The sequence below is a fragment of the Astyanax mexicanus genome, unplaced genomic scaffold (genome assembly GCF_023375975.1).
Source record: "Astyanax mexicanus isolate ESR-SI-001 unplaced genomic scaffold, AstMex3_surface scaffold_33, whole genome shotgun sequence".
Lineage (NCBI taxonomy): Eukaryota > Metazoa > Chordata > Actinopteri > Characiformes > Acestrorhamphidae > Astyanax > Astyanax mexicanus.
This window is the reverse complement of record NW_026040043.1, coordinates 1,697,159-1,717,349: the sequence shown is the minus strand read 5'-3', so window position 1 is coordinate 1,717,349 and position 20,191 is coordinate 1,697,159. Positions and strand designations below refer to the sequence as shown.

General features: G+C 36.1%; 1 protein-coding gene across 1 annotated transcript; it reads right to left on the bottom strand.

Annotated features, from left to right (window-relative positions):
• Positions 1–367: 367 nt before the first annotated feature.
• LOC103042307 (NACHT, LRR and PYD domains-containing protein 3-like) lies at positions 368–11,081 on the bottom strand. The gene is made up of 9 exons (XM_049473092.1): positions 10,661–11,081; positions 7,736–9,682; positions 5,993–6,163; positions 5,617–5,790; positions 5,216–5,389; positions 4,862–5,032; positions 4,387–4,551; positions 2,399–2,445; positions 368–1,638 (listed from the first exon to the last, which is right to left on the bottom strand). Exons 1-9 carry the CDS (start codon positions 11,029–11,031, stop codon positions 1,106–1,108), a joined length of 3,753 nt encoding a protein of 1,250 aa, XP_049329049.1. The 5' UTR covers positions 11,032–11,081; the 3' UTR covers positions 368–1,105.
• Between the last annotated feature and the right edge of the window lie 9,110 nt (positions 11,082–20,191).

Here is a 20,191-nt window from a genome sequence, read left to right as displayed (position 1 = left end):
TAACCAATCCGTGTACATTTAAAATGTTCCCATGCATAAATTAAACCAAAGTACATTTATATCCAAAATTGTATTATTGATAAACTGTAAACCTGGTTAAAAATACAAAATATGTGTACAATATGTTTCCAGCAATTTACTTCTACTAGTTAATGTCAGTGAGTTTTTTTTTTACTTTAGTATGTTTCGGTTTATTTTATGCAAAGTGCAATAATAACAGAAATGAAAAACATTAACTGCACACATGATTTCACACAAAAAAGAAGAAAAGAAACAAAAGAAAAAAAAAGATAATAATGATTATCAGTAATCAAAATTTTCTAGTATCAGAACTGGTAATGACCGAAAAGGTGCAGTCTGAAGCTTTTACTTTTTTTAACTACCCTTTGTTAATCTTACTTTCTTTCTATTTTTTCCCCCATTTTCTCCCCAATTCACACAGCCAATTACCCAACCCACTCATTAGGACTCCCACTATCACAAGTGATGCCCCAACACCAGGAAAGTGAAGACTAGCACACGCCTCCTCTGACACTAGTGAAGTCAGACTCCACCTCTTTTTGAACTGCTGCTGATGCTGCATTGCCGAGTAGCATCACAGCACTAACTAACGCTCAGAGAAAAGCACAGCAACTTGGTTCTGATACATCAGCTCACAGATGCAGCCTTGTGCTGATCCACATCACTCTAGGAGTGATGAGGGGAAAGAGTGCCATCTCTTTAGCCGATGGCAAGCTTCACAAACAGGTTTCGAACCAGCGATCTCCTGATCATAGACCCTTTTTAAATATTATAAAGTCAAACCATACACATAAATAATACAGAAGAATGTCAAAATGTTAATCAACATATTGAAGCCTCCCATCATTAATAGATCGTTCCTCATATTTACAAGTGCTTATCATCTTATCTTTAAACATTCTTTTAAATTTACACAATGTTCTACACATTCTAAAATGTGTCCCATAAATGACCCAAGTGTCAAGGCGAGCGTGAGTAACAATGGAGGACACACAAGTACACATGTAATTATCATAAAAAACATATGGACCTCCATTCAGGTTCAGTGAATTGTACAGTGAACACACACCCAAAGATGGCTATCCTATATCACACGCACTGAGGAGCCAACATCTGAAACATAAAACCCTGCGTAGACGCTCTCAGTGAACGTGGTGTTGAATGTGTGTAAGTGTGTGAGTGTGTGTGTATCAGGGGAGACTCTGTAGAAGGACAGAGTGCCGGCTGGACAGTCCACATACACTCCTACTCTCCTACAGCCGGAGGGAGGACAGGTGAGATCAGTTCTGTTATTATTGTGATAAACAGAGTATCTGTTATTAGAGCAGCTCAGCCTCCAGGAGTTTTCATTCTGTCCAAACCGACAGTCCGGTCCTCCTCCTTTCCTGCTGATGGTTTTATAACTCAGAGCTACAGCAGCTCCTCTCCCGCTCCACTCAGCCTCCCAGTAACAGCGTCCAGTAACACTCTCTCTACTCAGAGCCTGCCAGCACACATCAAACCTCTCTGGATGATCAGGATACGGCTGCTCCTCTCCCCACACTGCCTTCCTGTTCCCCTCACTCAGAGACAGACGAATGTATGCTGTGTTTGGGTCCAGTGTGAGATCACAGCCATCTGAACACAAAAAGATTGACAGAGATATAGTCTGCATTTAAAAAAATATATATGTATATTTATACACATGTTTATTGCCTGAGAACCAAAATTGTGGAAAAATATAAACAATCTCAAGGTTGCAATCCATCTCCAGAGAGTTTGATGTTCCTTTTGTCCACAGTGCACAACATAATCCAGACATTTACAACCCACAGCACTGTAGGTAATAGTTCCAAAGAAACTCAAACTGTTCTGCAGGCTAGGGGTGCATCAGTATCAGTGTGAACTATTCGTCGACGTTTGAATAAAATAAAATGCTATGGCAGGAGACCCAGGAGCCCCCCCCTGCTAACACAGAGACATAAACAAAGATAGACTGCAGTTTGCCAAAATGTATGCAAGTAAGTCAAAATCTTCCTGGCAAAACATCTTGTGGACACATAAGATCAAGATAGAGTTTTTTGGTAAATTATATCATTCTACTGTTTATAAAAAAAATCAAATGAGGCCTATAAAGCAAAAAAAGCAAGTACATACAGTCAAATATGGCTTCAACAATGTTTTGGGGCTGTTTTGCTGCCTCTGGCACTGGCTGCCTTGACTGGGTGATAATGTACGGCTTAGTGTCAGAAAGCTGGGTTTGGGTCATGGGTCTGCAATAATTTTCTTTTATAAATTTCAGGGGTGCCAACATTTCTGCCACCACTGTATAGTTAAGCCCAAAAATATTTGGACAGTGAAACAATCCTCATAATTTTAGGAATTGCAGCCAACTTACATTTATTTAGTCCTGGTTTGATTCTGATTTTCCCTTCATGTTCCACTCTAAAAAAAAACACACAAACACATACAGAGAGTTAGAGAGATGTCTTATTGTTAAAAGCTGTATTTAACACATACTATATATATGGTTGGTTGAAATATTAAATATTAAAATTCTAAAAAAGGGTAGGTTATATTCTATCAGTTCATATCATATAGTGTGACAAAATAGTCATATGGTGTGAGAAAACCCTGTCACACCGTATGACACTGTGTCACACCGTATGACGTTTCATGTACTTAGCATGACTAAGCAATGTGGCTTTATGCTAGCATCATAAAACCATGCTAACTACAATATGACAATATAGTTTTAGAGGTAATATTAACAAAAAAAATAATTTTATTTGGGCATTTTGGTGTAAAATGTGTCACACCATGTGACAGTGCAAAATGGAATTGAAGCAGGAGTGCTAGATATACTTGATTTTCTTGAAATCATAAAGAGCGATAACACACCCTGTAACTTTCAGTCTCCTTCTGAGGTGTTGTTCTTCCTCCCCAAAGGTCTCCAAACAATTGCCCATTTAAAAACCATATGACATTTTGGGACAAAATGTGGCTTCAAAATATTATGCACGAATTTTTACCCAAGCAGACTCACAAGTAGACATCTGGGTTATTAATATATGATTGATTAAACAGAAAATAAATTAGTTTGCTTGTTATTATTCAAAATCTAACTTTGTGAAATGTGATTGGGACGCCATATGAGCTTTTTCTGGTTTGACTGAAAATTGTAAAAAAATTAAATGTTAATCCCATGAATGCTCTGTAAAATTATATAAAACAGCACTTTTTGAACAATATCATCACAGTATTTGACATATTCTTCTATTATTTATATATATTTGACACACTGGACCAAAAAAAAAAAACACGTCAAGTCAGCCACCCATATATTTATGGCATGACAATGATGACTTATGGCATGTTCTGGAACGAGTGGATGAGACACACCTGAGTTAATCTAAGTTATGGGGTGTGTTACAGGCTTTGAATTGCTTTTATAGTTCATTGTTGATGAGCTTTGTGCAGAAACGCTCATAAAATGACCTATTTTGAACTTGTATGACCCAAGTCTCCTGACTGTTTATTGAGAGATGACTGTGTTCCATAGCTGGAGGCCAGGACGGTGCTCAGAAGCACACACAGAAAATGATGGTGCATTTTAACCCAAAAATGTTTTATTTACACTTTTTAAAATCTGAATCCTCAGTGTAAGCTTCTGTGATGGCTCTCTGTTTATATAGCAAGGACATCAGTGTTCTCTCTCTCTCTGATGCAGATGAGAGCTGAGTGTTTTTTGAGCTGTTCAAAGCACCTTCTTAACAGTCGGAAAGGGTCTCCTATGACAAATTGGCAAGCTGACTCCGCCTTCCTCTAGCCACAGCTGTATAGCATTTAACATGAGTTTTCAATGTGTTTTTATAATCACCTGCAATTTTGGTGATAATTAAGATATAATATGGTAGTTCTTACCACTGTAATCTATAAAAAGTTTAAATATGTAATCCATATCCCACTGGTACTGAGAATTTAGCTAAAATTGGCAGCAGGAGAAAAACAACTAAGAGTTATGATATTATAGTTTGATAAAGCATTTGATTTTTTGCAAATGTTTCAATAACATTCCTATTTTAATTAAAATTAGATTTAATTTACATTTTCTTTTCATTTACATTTAAAAGGAAAAATACTAAATAAAGATTTTTAATAAATTGATAAATTGAACCATTTTCCACTACTATCAAAAGTGCTCCATAATTGTCATGATATGCATCTTGTAATACAAAGTGAAATGTAGTGAAATAATCTCTAATCCCCACTATGTGATGCATTTAAAGTAAAATGTAATTTCTCTGCAGATGCTTAATTTTTAGAAAATCTAAATATTCAGTGTTTCATTTACACATACACAACTCCAAAGACAGTTATCCATACCTGAGTGTGTGTTGTGAATCCTCTAGTCTAGCAGACAGCAGCTTTACTCCTGACTCTCCTGGGTGATTGTAGGTCAGATCCAGTTCCTTTAGATGAGAGGGGTTTAAACTGAGTGCTGCAGCCAGATAAGAACAGCCTTTATCTGTGACCATGCAACCAGATAACCTGTAGAGAAAGAATTTGTATTTAAGTTTTTGTTTGCCATCTCTAAACCAAAGCGACAGTTTTTCATCTGTATGTCATCTATGTCACTCTTTTCTTTGTAATATCTTATTATTATATTATCATTACTAATCCTCTATTGAATTCAATGTGAAACACAGCTAAGCATTTGTATGCCATTATATAATAGCACTTAAAAGTACAGAAAACAAATCAAAATGGAAGTTAGCAGTAGGATGAGCTGTATGTAGCATGTTTTAACAAGGTTCTATTATTGTTTAATAATTATTAAAAAAAATAAACTCTGAAACACCTGAGTGTCTGCAGTTTACAGTGTGAATTTATCAGTCCAGCAGAGAGCAACCCCACTCCTGAATCCTGCAGGTCATTGTTACTGAGGTCCACCTCTATCAGGGAGTTTTCCAGGGTTAAAACTGATCCCAGAATTTCACATATCCTTACACCAAGATTACACAAAGCTAGTCTGCAAAGAAAAAACAATTAAGATAGATATTAAAATGCAATCAAAAAAAGATTTTCAGGGGCAAATAACATTTAAAACAGTAAATGTATACATAGTATGATATGCAGTAATTTTAACACCACAAAGAATTACATTTTTTATCATGCAGTTTGCGTGCAAGAATTAATTCACAGAAACACTGACTTGAGAATCTGCAGTTTACAGTGTGAACTCTTTAGTCCAGCTGAGAGCAGCTCCACTCTTGAATCCTGCAGGTCATTGTTACTAAGGTCCAGCTGTATCAGGGAGGTGTTTGCCAGGTTTAAAACTGATCCCAGAATTTCACATGTTTTTATCCCAAGATTACATGAAGCTAGTCTGCAAAGAGAAAAAGAAAGAGAAGGATTAAAAATGATAGTTTTTGTTTGTCTTAATTGTACAAATGTTTGCTTATAATATCACTTGCTTGCCCGATGGTTACAGTAAAAATACTGACACATATAAAAATGTAATAAAATACAATGCAACAAAATATTAGTTTTACAGTTTATTGTTACATCACATCCTTTTCATCCATTCAGTAATGAATAAGTACAAACACTGACCTGAGGACCTGCAGTTTACAGTTTGAACTCTTTAGTCCAGCTGAGAGCAGCTCCCCTCCTGAATCCTGCAGGTCATTGTTACTAAGGTCCAAATGTGTCAGGGTGGAGTTTTCCAGGTTTAAAACTGATCCCAGAATTTCACATGTCTTTATCCCAAGATTACATGAAGCAAGTCTACAAAGGAAAAGTTAATATCACAAATATTACAATAACTAGTATATACTAGTATATATGTTAACTATATTAACTAGTATATATATATATATATATATATATATATATATATCAATTGAATGACTAAATCTTCAATTTGTTTAGATTTTTAAATTAAATTAAATGTTTATCTTCCCAGCAATAAATTAAGAGAAATACTAGCCTGAGTGTCTCCAGTTTACAGTGTGAACTCTTAAGTCCAGCAGAGAGAAGCTCCACTCCTGAATCTTGCAGGTAATTGTTACTGAGGTTCAGCTCTATAAGGGAGTTTTCTGATTTCAGAACAGAGCTGAGAGTTTCACAGTGGTTCATGGTGAGATTACACTCTTCTAATCTGAAGAAAAAAGAAAACAGCAGAGTTAAGTTAAAACAGTTCATTAGTCAAGCCTTACCAAATATTTGGGGCTGTGTGTATTAAGTGTTCTGCTAAGCCCATAAATAAGGTAGGTAGGCATGGCAAATAAATAGCCATATGGCAAGCTGTTTTAATAAAAACATATATAATATTTATGAGTTCTCCACTGGCGAAATATGTGCTGACTTGTGAGCAGGGTTGCTAAGTAAATACTGTATTAATAAATACTGATATGCTATTTGTACGGTTTATGTGTATTTTTTCTACAGTTAGAAAGGATGCTAATGTGTTAAATGACTTTGAAAGATGCATATGACAATAAATCATTTACTACATAAACATTATTTAAAATATAAGAAAGGTTGTGGTCCCCAGGTGTTGTGTCACTGGTGTTACTGCATGAAATCTAAACAACATAGATGACATTACTTTACTTGTTTGTATATTTCTATATAAATGTATATTTTGTATATTCTATACATGTATATTTTCTGTATAAATCTATAAAATAAGTATATCATACAAAAATCAGGCATAATATTACCTGCATTATTGTTTCTACACCCACTGTTATAAATAATGCAGGGCATTCTATGCAGTTAGATTATTGCAGACTATAATTCCTTTGTTTTCCTTTAGTATCAAAATGACTTTATTATCCTCTTTTCACTCTGTTCTTCAATGGTCAGGACCCCACAGTATAGACCACCACAGAGCAGCTATTATTTGGTGGTTGTTGTTTTTCAGCATTTCAGTGGCACTGATTGGCATGGTGGTGGTGTGATAGTGTGTGTTGTGCTGCTACGAGTGTATCAGATACAGCAGTGCTGATGGAGTTTTTAAACACCTCATACCACAGTGCCCACATGTACTACAGAGGTTTTGTCCCTTTCTCCATCGTCAGTAAACAACGCCAGAGAAGCCTAAATGCTTCCATACCTGTGATTGAAACAAGTCAATAGGCAAAATTCTTTGTCTTTTCAAAATTTAGATCATTAAAACTTTAAATACCTAACAATTTCCCCTTAATAATGAAGTAATATTTATATTTAAAATGCATACCATACCTTGTAATACACACAAATCACGGATTATCTGTGACCTGTTAAACCTCTACAAATGAAGAACTAGTAGATGACCAACACTAATTGTGTAGCAACAAATGAGCTTCCATTTTGACTTTACATCTGAGTGAGTGGAGTTTTTTGTTTGATCCACACAAACCAGCACAATACACAAACACCTTATACACCACCACTATGCCTATCAGTGTTACTGCAGTGCTGAGAATGACCCACCACCAAAAAAAATCTATAAAATAAAATAAAATAAATAAATAATAATAACAGCTGCTCTGTGGGGTCCTAACAATTGAAGAACACGGTGAAAGGAGGATGATAACGTATGCAGAGAAACAGAAGGACTATGTTCTGTAACCGTAGAACTTTTACATTCTTATTTAGCTTATGATTTCATATAAAGCTTTTGAGTGACATCATTGGTGTGACCTAAAGTACTTTTTCCTACAGAACAATAAATGTTGATACTCACAGAGCCTTTCTGCAGTTCTTCACAGCTGGAAGCAGTTTTACATAAGCCTTACATGAATTGCTGTATTTCTTCAGATCTAATTCATCCTTCACCTCCTCTGACATCTGCAGCATGCAGCACAGAGCTGAACACTCTGCACCAGACATGTTATATTCTGAGGGTTTCTCTGATCTTGAGAACTTCCGAATCTTTCTGAAAAAAGGCTGGTCATTCATTTCAGTCAGACAGAGGCAAAGGTTATTAGCCCTGTCATTAGGAAGATCTTTATCTTCCATTTTCTCTTTGATGTGCTGCACTGTTTTCTTGATGCTCTCTGAGCTGCTCTCTGTGTGGATCAGGAGCCCTTGTAGGATCTTCTGACTGGACTCCAGTGAAATGCCCAGCAGGAAACGGAGGAACAGGTCAAGGTGTCCATTCTGACTCTTTGAGACTTTATTCACCACTTCCATCAGGAGCACATCCAGTGAAACATTTTCAGGCCATCTACTGTCCCATGGAATAAAAACCATCAGTAACTCCATGTTCTTGATTAAGTAGCAGTGAAACACATAGAGAGCAGCCAGAAACTCCTGAAAGCTTAGATGAACAAAGCTGTAGACCTTCCTCTGATAAAGCACACATTCCTCCCTGAAGATCCCAGAATACAGTGTGGCCTCTGTGAGATTAATACCGCTCTCTCTCAGGTCCTCTTCATAGAACATCACGTTCCCCTTCATCAGCTGATTAAAAGCCAATTTAGCCAGTTTCAGAAGCACAGTTCTGTTGGATTCCAGCAATTCTACCGTATCCCTATCACAGCTTCCCTCATACTTCTCATTCTTCATGATGGTCTGAGTGATCAAGAAGTGGCAGTACATTTCAGTCAGAGTTTTAGGGATTTCTGTATCACTCTGTCTCAGGATTCGCTGAAGCACAGTGGCTGAGATCCAGCAGAAGACGGGAATGTTGCACATGATGTGGAGCTTGCTCACTGTTCTAATGTGGGAGATGATTTTCTGGGCTTGGTCTTGGTCACTGATCCTCTTCCTAAAGTACTCCTCCTTTTGTGGATCATTAAACCCCTGAATTTCGGTCACACGACTGATGTATCGATAAGGAATCTGATTGGCTGCTGCTGGACGAGAGGTAATCCAGATATGAGCAGACTGCAGCAGCTCTCCTTTAAGAAGGTTTGTTATCAAGACACCAACTGATGACGCCATGGATACATCAGACACTTTCTCACACTCTTCAAAGTTTAGTGGAATTCTGCTTTCATCCAGTCCATCAAAGATGAACACAACTTTGCACGTATCATAGATCTTAGGGTCCAGATCTTTGAGATCAGGATGGAAGGCACACAGAAGTTTATGAAGACTGTACTGATCATCCTTAATTAGGTTCATTTCTCTGAATGGGAACACAAACATGAAATCTACGTCCTGATTGGTCTTTCCTTCAGCCCATTCCAAAATAAACTTCTGCACAGAGACAGTTTTCCCAATTCCAGCAATTCCTTTAGTCAGCACAGTTCGGATCTCTTTATCTTCTACACTACTTTTGCTGTGTCTGAGACCCCTATCCACCCCAGCTCTAATGATCTCGTCTTCAGTTTCTCCTTCAGAACATTTTACAGATTTAAAGATATCTAAGCAGTTGATTGGAGTGTCCTGTAAGTATCTGCTGGATTTTTTCTCCAAGTGTAAAACCTCATGTTCTTCATTCACTCCTTCACTCTCTCCCTCTATAATGTAGAGCTGGGTATAAATCCTGTTCAGGAGGGTTTTATTCTTTGGTGTTTTGATTCCCTCATATAAGCTCTCGTATCTGTGCTTCATGCTGATTTTGTGATTCTGTAAAACTCTCTGCAGAACAATGTTTAGTGACTTCTCCATGTGTGGATGTAGAGCAAGACATGTTTTAGATTTATTTCTGCAACAGGGATCTTGAAGCAGGTCACTCCTCCCCCTGTTAGGATAGACATAATATGAAGGTGAATACAACAAGAAAATACATAATCAGACTTAAATACACTCACAAATTTTGTGGTTTTCACAAGTCCAGTCTTTAGAATGTTCACAGAATGACCTGTCTCTCTAAAGCAGTGTAGGGGATAAATAGGGAATTAAAGTGTTTTTAGTTGTAAAGCATGCTGGTGGTAGGATTTATTAGTCATATGGATAATGGTGGCCTTCCTCACCAGTCTCCTTCTTGCACAATACTCAGATTGTGCTAACAGCTGCATTCCATTTTTTAATGATGGATTTAACTGAACTTCAGATTATGTTCAGGGATGTTTTTTTATCCATCATCTCACTCATAGATAAGCTTTGCTCAGGGCTATGTGTAGTGTTTTTTTAATTCTTCATGTTGTATCTGCAGGAGTGATACTGAATAAATCAGTGACTGGATCTTCCAGACAGGTGTCTTATACAACAGTCATTTGAGACACACTATGAGAATATTACAGCCAGACATGTGTTGAATTTGATGAGGTATGTTAAAAAGGGGTACATATGTATGCATTCAGTTTTTGCATGATATATTTTTATTCAATTTATTTAATAGAAATGCATTGAGTACATTCCTTTATTAAAATAAACATACTTTTAAGTTAAATATCACAGCTTCCTTTTAAACAAGGAATATTAAGATTGGAAGATATGCACATACTTGTTTTTAATTTTCCTTTTTTTCTGTGAATTCTTAACTGAAATTATAATATAAAATGTTTTAATATGTTTTTTTTTTATAATACATATTCAAACTTCTAAAAATGAGTTACTAATGTAAAATACAGGCAATTCATATTTAATGTTATGAACTGCCAGAAACTGATCTGGACAGCCTGAATAGCAATAGGAAGGATAGCTAAGGGTAAATAAATTATCAACTTAAAATGCAACTTAAAATGAAACGCATCATAAATTTGCCAGCATTACTAACCAATAAACCCAGCTGGGCTCTGGACAATCTTCAGCACTGAATTCAGGAGGGTGAGACATTGAGATGCCACTCTTCACAGACACACAGCTGGGTTCTGGAGATTCTCTTCCAGTACTGAATTCAGGAGGGTGAGACATTGAGATGCCACTCTTCACAGACACACAGCTGGGTTCTGGAGATTCTGTTCCAGTACTGAATTCAGGAGGGTGAGACATTGAGATGCCACTCTTCACAGACACACAGCTGGGTTCTGGAGATTCTCTTCCAGTACTGAATTCAGGAGGGTGAGACATTGAGATGCCACTCTTCACAGACACACAGCTGGGTTCTGGAGATTCTCTTCCAGTACTGAATTCAGGAGGGTGAGACATTGAGTTTTTTCTTTTTGTAGACACACAGCTGGGCTCTGGGCATTCTTCTCCAGTTCATTTCTCCATGTGGTGGTGCTAAACAAATAAACATATGAAACCTGTGGTGACGAATATTTATTTGTCATATTCTGTCAATCTTACATCAATAAATCCTCATATTTGCTTATTTAGAAGTATTTTATACAGTTCAATAAAACAGATGCCATGAAGTATTGTAGAACACTGTCTCAGAATCAAAGTAACGTCATATTGTTATTGTGGGTAATGTATTGTGAAAATATCGCATCATGAGATGACCTGTTAATATTATACTTAAAGTTCAGTTTACAGCATGTTTACACAAATACTAAAGCTCACAGTAAATACCCTATCAGCTTATCATACAATACATGTAATGATATGTTTTTTTTGATGTCATTATTACCCAAGCTCAATAACATGCAACATGGCAATGAGCTAGTATGTCATCTTATAAACACTGTGGTTTTAGTTTTGATTATTATAATTTTCATATAATATAATAAAAATATATAATACAATATAATATGATATAATATAATATAATTATTATGATACTGTTTTATCATTATTAAAGTAATATTGGCATAAAAAGATTTTATGGTGACAAACATTTAATTTATTGCAATTTTTTTGAAGTAAATAAATATGTACAATATATTGAATACAAATGGGCTTTAATGAGTACAAACAAACTGTTCTCTGACCCTGTCCACCAGACTTTATGTTATTAATTCTGTTGAAAATAAATGCATATTATTGACAAGAACATTGACATACAAGGATTTATATATTAGTACAATATATTATAATATTACTAATATAATTTACATATTAATAAAAATAAACAGTACTGTGCAAATTTTGAAGCTCCTTATCTGAGCAATAAGCGATTCTCTAAAACTCTGTAAGTAGACCATCCATTCCATTCAGCATTCCATTCAGCATTTCAGTTCAACTCGGCTCTGATTACACAATGTACCTTTTAGTATCACCTGTACAGGTGTGTTCCAGATCTCCATTTTGAGGCCTTTTCCTCAAGTGTAATCCGACACTGAGCTCAGCTGAAAGAACAGCTCTAAGGAACATTTAGAAGATGTCTTTACTTTAAGCTGCATGTTAATATTCTATGTTCTTGTTAGTTATGAACTTACCCAGTGAATCCAAACCGCTGTAGATCTTCTCTCCTGCTTGAACGGAGGAGCCACACCTTACTTTCAGTTTCTTCGTCACCTTTCTCAAGAGCCAACAGACTGTGGATGGGTGGAAACACTGTCAGTCATCTGCTGGGGGCAACCAATTATATCACACATACTTGCATATTTATGAGCCTAAACTACCTCCCATTTAGCTATAAATACTCCTGTTCCCAGAGCAGCTCCTCTCTAAATATTACTGCACTCGCTGTAAAATCTGTTTCACTAGAAAAAGAAAGACCAGCATTCACAACTGTTCTGCTCTGAGCTGTTCTGAACAGGGTTAAAGTTATATAATAATACTGTATTATTTATATAATATGTCTAGTATAATAAGATAATTGTAATGTTTTCCCAACTCTTTCATAACCAAATAATAAAAAAATATATATAAAAAAAGATTTTAATTAATATGAAAATCTTTTCGTTAATTTTTAAAAAATCTCAGGTGTGTGTATATATATATATATATATATATATATATATATATATATATATATATATATATATATATATATATATATATTACCTGGAATCTCGGTACAGATCTGTATAAACTGTAGAGGGCTAGGGTTCTGTTAACAGGTAAACATAAGGGCAATGTTTATGCCTATATTTATTTATTAATACAGTTTTGATACAAGAAATACTAAGTTGAAAGTAATTACATTTTATTCATTTATGTATGTGTTTTATTTAGTTGCGTTTGTTTGATTTATTACCATTTGTGTTTAATTTATTTTTACTTGTGTTTACAATTGGAAATGTTTCTAGACAAGAAAATAAAAGTAATAAAACTGTAAAATCTAACAGTACTATCTGAAAAAAGGTAATCAAATGGTTGTTTATTATTAAGTAAAACGTCTTATTTTCTCTGGAGTATTTATAACTGCTTTTTAACCAGGCAAAAATATGTTTATTTTCAAAGCTGGCTGAGATTCGGTTACCGAACTCAGCTCAGTGTCTTTTTGAATGTAGGACCAGGTCTGGGCCTTATTCAGTTTCGGACTCCTCAAAGCTGGCTGAGATTCGGTTACCTAACTCGGCTCAGTGTCTTTTTGAATGTAGGACCAGGTCTGGGCCTTATTCGGTTTCTGACTCCTCAAAGCTGGCTGAGATTGGTTACCTAACTCGGCTCAGTGTCTTTTTGAACGTAGGACCAGGTCTGGGCCTTATTCGGTTTCTGACTCCTCAAAGCTGGCTGAGATTCGGTTACCGAACTCGGCTCAGTGTCTTTTTGAACGTAGGACCAGGACTGGGCCTACTCTGGTTTCTGACTGTTCTTGAAGCTGGCTGAGATCCTGCCACCAAACTTGGTCCGGTGCCCAACATTGGGCTGAATAGTCCAGAGCAGGGATGGGCAACTGGCGGCCCGGGGGCCGCACACGGCCCTCGTCATCACTCAAAAATAATTTCATAATTTCATAATAAAAAAAAAAACAAAAAAAAAAACAAAAAAAAAAAACGTAATTCTACTTTTGACCGCTAGAGGGCGCTGCCAAACAACCACGAATTAACATTGACATCCAGTCCATTGTGAGCCAGCAGGCCAAACCACAGCTCTCTCATTAGCTTCAATAAATGTTGGGCCTCTGTGGTCTAGTTTTCTGCTATTATTGAATGAGCTATTTGCAATCAGTTTTTAAATCTTTTTTGTTCTTTGTTATAAATGAGTTCAAATGCCTTTTGCACTTTTATAAGCAAATGTTTTGTCCTTGTTGCTTATGAAGGACTTGTTATAATGAACTTATTTTACACAGAGGAACTACTGTATTTGCAATCAGTTTTTTAAGCAAACTTTTTGTTCTTTGATATGAAGGACTTCCTTTTTGCACTTTTTTTAAGCAAACGGTTTGTCTTTTGCCGTATTAAAATACATTAATATGCAGAAATAGTTGTTGATAAATGTTGGTGCTGTAAACATACAGATATAAATTCATATAAAATTTGTTCTTATTGAAAATCATTTGTAGCGTTTTTCATATTCAATTATTTGAAGTGCGAGGTCATTTGGCCCTCCAATGGTCATGCTGAAAAAAAAGTGGCCCTCTCCATCATGGAAGTTGCCCATCCCTGGTCCAGAGTAAGCAAACTGCTTGTAACTGAAGGTACTTTGTTTTTTACTGTTGGTGAATTTGTTTTCTAAGAACTAGGAGGTTCAGGAACCTACAATGTTATTCCTGCTACAAGCTATTTGTACAAAAAATTAATGTAAATACCCACTTTGTACATCAGTACATCAATATGATTATTATATATTATTATAGGAAACACTAATAAGGAACTCACCATTGGTTCAAATAGAGTATTCTGTTTACTGAATTAGTGTTAATGTTTATGTTTGTCTGGAAGCTCAAAGAAAGACATAAAACAAAGATTTATAATAAATTTATGTTTAATTTATAAAGTTTACATATTGTATGAGTCACAGGCGCAAGACATGGTTTTCTATTTTTGGTGAGGAAACTTTGAAATGTGGGATCTTGGACCGATTTTATGTGGTATGGCGCTCTGTTGTGTATATTTACATTTTAATTATTTCACTAGAACCGTGAGACTGTTTCTGTTCTATAAGTGCTGCGTCTCATAGCGCTGGTAAAGCTTTATCTTCTTTTTTTTTTATATTACTTTTTGTACCTGTGGGTTCATTATTTCGTTTTGTACTTTTATAATTCGTTAGATTACATTTCTTTTAGCATTTTGAGCTTAGTTTAGTTGGTTATTTTCCTATTTTATATATATTTTCTGTATTTATTAAATGTCGTTGTTAGCTTATTAGCTTGTTGCTGCCTTCTTTGTAATTTAGCATACAGAACATTTCACCGGTCTTTTCAATGATTGTTGATTTATTCATTTAATAGCTGTATCTAACTATTTTAAGCCAGACAGACACTGTGTGATTTTTTTTAATCGGGTGTGGAGAGCTCATCCGCATGTTTGAATGGTTTGTCCTGTAGGAAAATGCACACAATTTATATGCTGACGCTGTAGTCTGACTGGCAGACTGAGGGACTGCACATCATGTAGCCCGTAGGCAGTAGAAGAAGCCGCGCACCCATTAATCCACCTGCAGAGCTTTAAATGTGCGGGTGAACTGTAACTTTTAGATCAGCACAAAAATCACAGTGTGATTTGTTACATTGAACATAGTTCTACGTCACGTCACAGACCATTTTCTTCAGCCGAACCAGACACCGCGCCAGGAAAGCGCTGAGAATTCAGTCTTCACGTTCGGGCTCGGGTTGGGGCAGACAATCTAAACTCCAGTATGCAGAACTATATTATTATTGTTATTAATTTTCCATTCTTTTAAATAGCAGGATACTTTGACTTTTATTTCTCTGCCCGGACCCGACCCGACCTTACCTCAGGCCGGATCCAGGCTCCAGGCTCCAGGAAATAGTCTGTGATGTAGTCATCTGTTTTTTTTTTTGTGAAGAATTATTTTTATCCGCATTACAAGCAATAATGTACATTACAATATTGAAGAACAAAAAAGATGAGGATGATAGTGTATGCCCCCCTCAAACTCCCTCCCCACTCCCCAAGGCACCCCACCCCAATGGCCAGTTAATCAAAAACAATGTGATAGTATTCAGAAATAGAACTAAAAGTTCAGAGCAATGCCATAAACATCTAAGCAGCATTTTCCCAAGCCAGTAGTGTCTTTTCCTTAGCGCCATGAATGCAGGCGGTAGAAAGTTCCAGGTTGATAACATCAATACTGAAAAGAATCCATTTTCTCCAACTCAGGGAATGAGGGGGTTGCCAACACAAAGCTAATCATTTTTTGGATGCGGTTGTGCCAGCCATCCAAATTTTCTTTTCTGTACTGTTCAAATCACAACAGGAGTCGTCGTTCAGAAGAAAAAGTTGAGGTGACATTGGAATTGTAGTCCCCAAAATTTCTGAAAGAGTAGAAGATACCTTAGACCAAAATCTATACACCTTGGGACACTCCCAGAACATGTGCAAAAAGGTACTGTATGCACCATAAGGACAAAATGTACATAAAGGAGAAGGGATAAGATGCATGGAATAACGTTTAAAGAGTATTAAATAATATTTAAACACAAAGTTATAATGGATTAACTGATGATTTGGATTTTTTGAGGAAGAGATAATGTTGGTCCAAACTGTTTGCCAATCAATTTGATCATCAGGAAGTTTAAGTTCTTTTTCCCAAATTGTCAGAATCCCTAATGGTTTATATGTAGCTTGGAGTAAAGTAGTGTAGATGGCTGATACCTAGCCTCTCATTTCCATAATGCCACAGTAAAATCTATGTAGAGGATGAAGAGATAATTGTGAATTCCAGGGAACCCCGTACATTTTCATGGCAGAGCGCAAACGTAAATAAAGAAAAAAGGAATAACCAGGTAAATTGTAGAAGGATTGTAAGTCCTGGAATGTCCGGAGACCAGCATAATCAATAATGTCACCTAGAGTATTAATACCTGTCTGTTGCAAAGTAGAAAAAGAAAAAGGTTTACTGGCAGTAAGAAGTTTACAGTTATGAAAAATAGGGGAGTTTTTGTGCCATTTGGTGGTAACTTTTGTTATTTTTTCTACGTCCCTCCACACTGAAAGTAAATTGCTGATTATTGGTCCATATTTCATTTTACAGTGCTTAAGTGAAATATTGGAATAAATGAAATCTTGTAGTCTATGGGGAGCGACTATACATTCTTCTACAGGGCGCCATGAAGTCTTTGCGTCGGGATTAAGCCAAACACTTAAAGCTCGAAGGACAAAAGAGTAGTAGTATAACTTAAAATTCGGAAGTGAAAGGCCACCATCAGTTTTGCAATGTTGTAGGTTTGAATATTTATATCTAGGACGTTTACCTTTCCACAAATAAAATGAAACAAAAGATTTTTTTCCAGAAATTAGTTGGAGGGGATAGAGGGATCATTGAGGTAATGAAATTAAATCTAGGCAAAATATTCATTTTAATTACAGAAATGCGTGTTTGTAATGTGTCAATCATCTTAATCCATTTTTTAAATCATTGCTAACTTGTCCCAATATATAGTTGAAATAAGATTTTACAGTCTTGTTGAGAGATGTGTAAATTTCTATGCCAAGGTATTTAAAATGTTCCACTACAGGGATTGGTGATGAAAGATTCAGGTTCCTCACGGGTTCATTCAGAGGGAGTAAAGCAGACTTGGTCTTATTTACTTTGTAGCCGGAATGACTGCCATATGTATCCAGGATAGTTAATAAGTGAGGGAGAGTTTGAGGGACATTGTTAACAAAAAGCAGAATATCATCTGCATACAGGGAAATGTGATGCTGTGTGTTAAGAATTCTAATAGGAGAGTAAGCACTAGAGAGGCGTATTGCTTGAGCAAGCGGTTGAAGGGATAGGGCAAACAGAAAAGAGGAGAGGGCGCAACCCTGCCTAGAACCTCGTAATATTGGAAAAAATGATGAACAATTTGCACCAGTTATGACAACGGCAGAAAGGTTGGAGTACAGAACTTTGATCATGTTTATAAATTTGTGACCAAGACCCATTATTGCAAGTACAGTCCATAAAAAAATCCAATCCAAATGATCAAACGCCTTCTCTGCATCGAGTGAGACAATGGCACATGGTGTTACAGTGTCAGGTGTATGATCTAACACGTGAAGTAATCGTCGTACGTCATCCGAAGAGAAACGAGATTTAATGAAACCAGTCTGGTCGCAGTGTATTAATTTAGATATATAGGTTTCCAGTCGACCAGCCAATATTTTTGCGAAAAGTTTAATGACAGCACCAATTAATGATAAGGGACGATAACTGGTAGGTAAAGTCGGATCTTTTCCCGGTTTAAGGAGGAGGGAAATTACAGCTGTGTTTGCATCTCTATGAAAAGAACCTGATTCAATTGACTTATTAAACATGTCTAATAGGAACGGACCAATTTGGGGGAAAATGGTTAGGTAAAATTCTGCAGGAATTCCGTCAAGGCCCGGAGCTTTTGATTTTTTCATGGCTTGTAATGCAGTTTTTAATTCGTTCAATGTAAGTGGTTGGCCCAAAGTTTCCGCTTCCACTGTAGATAAAGAAGGCAAATTTAAATCCCTAAGAAATGAAGTGTGGTCATCATTATTTGAACCTGGTTGAGAATGGTATAATTCTTTATAGAACTGTTGGAATATAAGATTAATTTGGGAAGAGTCTGTGATTAATTCACCCTGGGGAGACTGCAGAGTCTGGATGTCCGAAAAACTTTCACTACTGCATAGTTCAAGAGCAAGTAAGTGGCTTGGTCGGCTACTGTGAAAATAGTAATATTGTCTAGTTCTATGAATTAAAAATTCAGAGTGTCGTTTAAGAATTGAATTAAGCTCTTTTTTACCCAATTCTAATTTAGATGCAACTGATTTATTAAATTATGTTGTAAAGAATGGGACAGGGTAGATACTTTGTGTACAAGAAGATTAATTGTAGACAATTTTGTTTTATTTAAGTGAGAAGCAAAAGAAATAGAATAGCTTCTAACAAAACCGTTAATCGCTCCCCATAGAAATTGAACATTCTGAACAGAGCCATAACTAAAATCCAGAAAAAAAAATTCCTGTAATGAGGAACAAAAATCAGATATAAATGTTGTATTTTGTAACAATGCGGTGTTAAAACGCCATCTGGGTGCGCGCTGTGACAGTTTGTGAAATGTTATTTTTGCAATGTTAGGATGATGATCCGACAACGAGAGAGGAACAATATCAGCTGAATGTGTCAGTTGTAGCAAGGAGGTGGATGTCAGAAGAACATCAATTCCGGAAAATGATTTATGTCTGGCAGAGAAAAAAGTATATTCTCTAGAAGATGGATCAAGAGCATACAGGGCATCGGTCAAAGTCGGAGATTAATTAGTTTACAGCGGAGGTGGATTTAATTTGTATATCAGAGTAATTAACGTTGGAGCGATCTAGCAAATTATTAGGAACGGCATTCATATCTGCGCCAATGATTAACGGAGAATCAAATTTCGAGAGATATTTAGATAGAGTTACAAAAAAATCAGAGTCAAATACCGCAGGGGCGTAAACTGAGACGAAAGTTTTTTACCACCAATAATCACCGTAATGTGAGAGATTCGACCAGATGTGTCAGCGCCTGTACGAAGAATTGAGATATTCAATATCATGTGTGCGACTTTCGGCAACGTACACGTTATATTAAATAATGCTTAAAATTCAATAACTCAAGATTGGCACATACTACCACAACGCTTCTGCTATCGTTTGAAAGAGACTGTCTAAACCTATCATGTGTGCGACTTTCGGCAACGTACACATTATCGTTGATTTTTTATGAATTTTTATTTATATTAAATAATGCTTAAAATTCAATAACTCAAGATTGGCACATACTACCACAACGCTTCTGCCATCGTTTGAAAGAGACTGTCTTAACCTATCATCTGTGCGACTTTCTGCAACGTACACATTATCGTTTATTTTTTATGAATTTTTATTTATATTAAATAATGCTTAAAATTCAATAACTCAAGATTGGCACATACTACCACAACGGTTCTGCCATCGTTTGAAAGAGACTGTCTTAACCTATCATGTGTGCGACTTTCGGCAGCGTACACATTATCGTTGATTTTTAATGAATTTTTATTTATATTAAATAATGCTTAAAATTCAATAACTCAAGATTGGGACATACTAACACAACAGTTCTGCCATCATTTGAAAGAGTCTGTCTTATGCTATTATGTGTGCGACTTTCGGCAACGTACACACTATCGTTGATTTTTTTTATGAATTTTTATTTATATTAAATAATGCTTAAAATTCAATAACTCAAGATTGGCACATACTACCACAACGTTTCTGCCATCATTTGAAAGAGTCTGGCTTATGCTATTATGTGTGCGACTTTTGGTAACGTACACACTATCGTTGATTTTTTACGAATTTTTATTTATATTAAATAA

Bases quoted from the DNA above. Each gene is read 5' to 3' on its own strand.
- LOC103042307 (XM_049473092.1), bottom strand. From the start codon at position 11,031: ATGTCTCACCCTCCTGAATTCAGTACTGGAAGAGAATCTCCAGAACCC. The intron at 5,791-5,992 runs GCTAGTATTTCT...TTTCCTTTGTAG, and splicing joins TGTAAACTGGAGACACTCAG to ACTTGCTTCATGTAATCTTG. The intron at 4,552-4,861 runs GTGTTTCAGAGT...CTTTCTCTACAG, and splicing joins TGTAAACTGCAGACACTCAG to GTTATCTGGTTGCATGGTCA.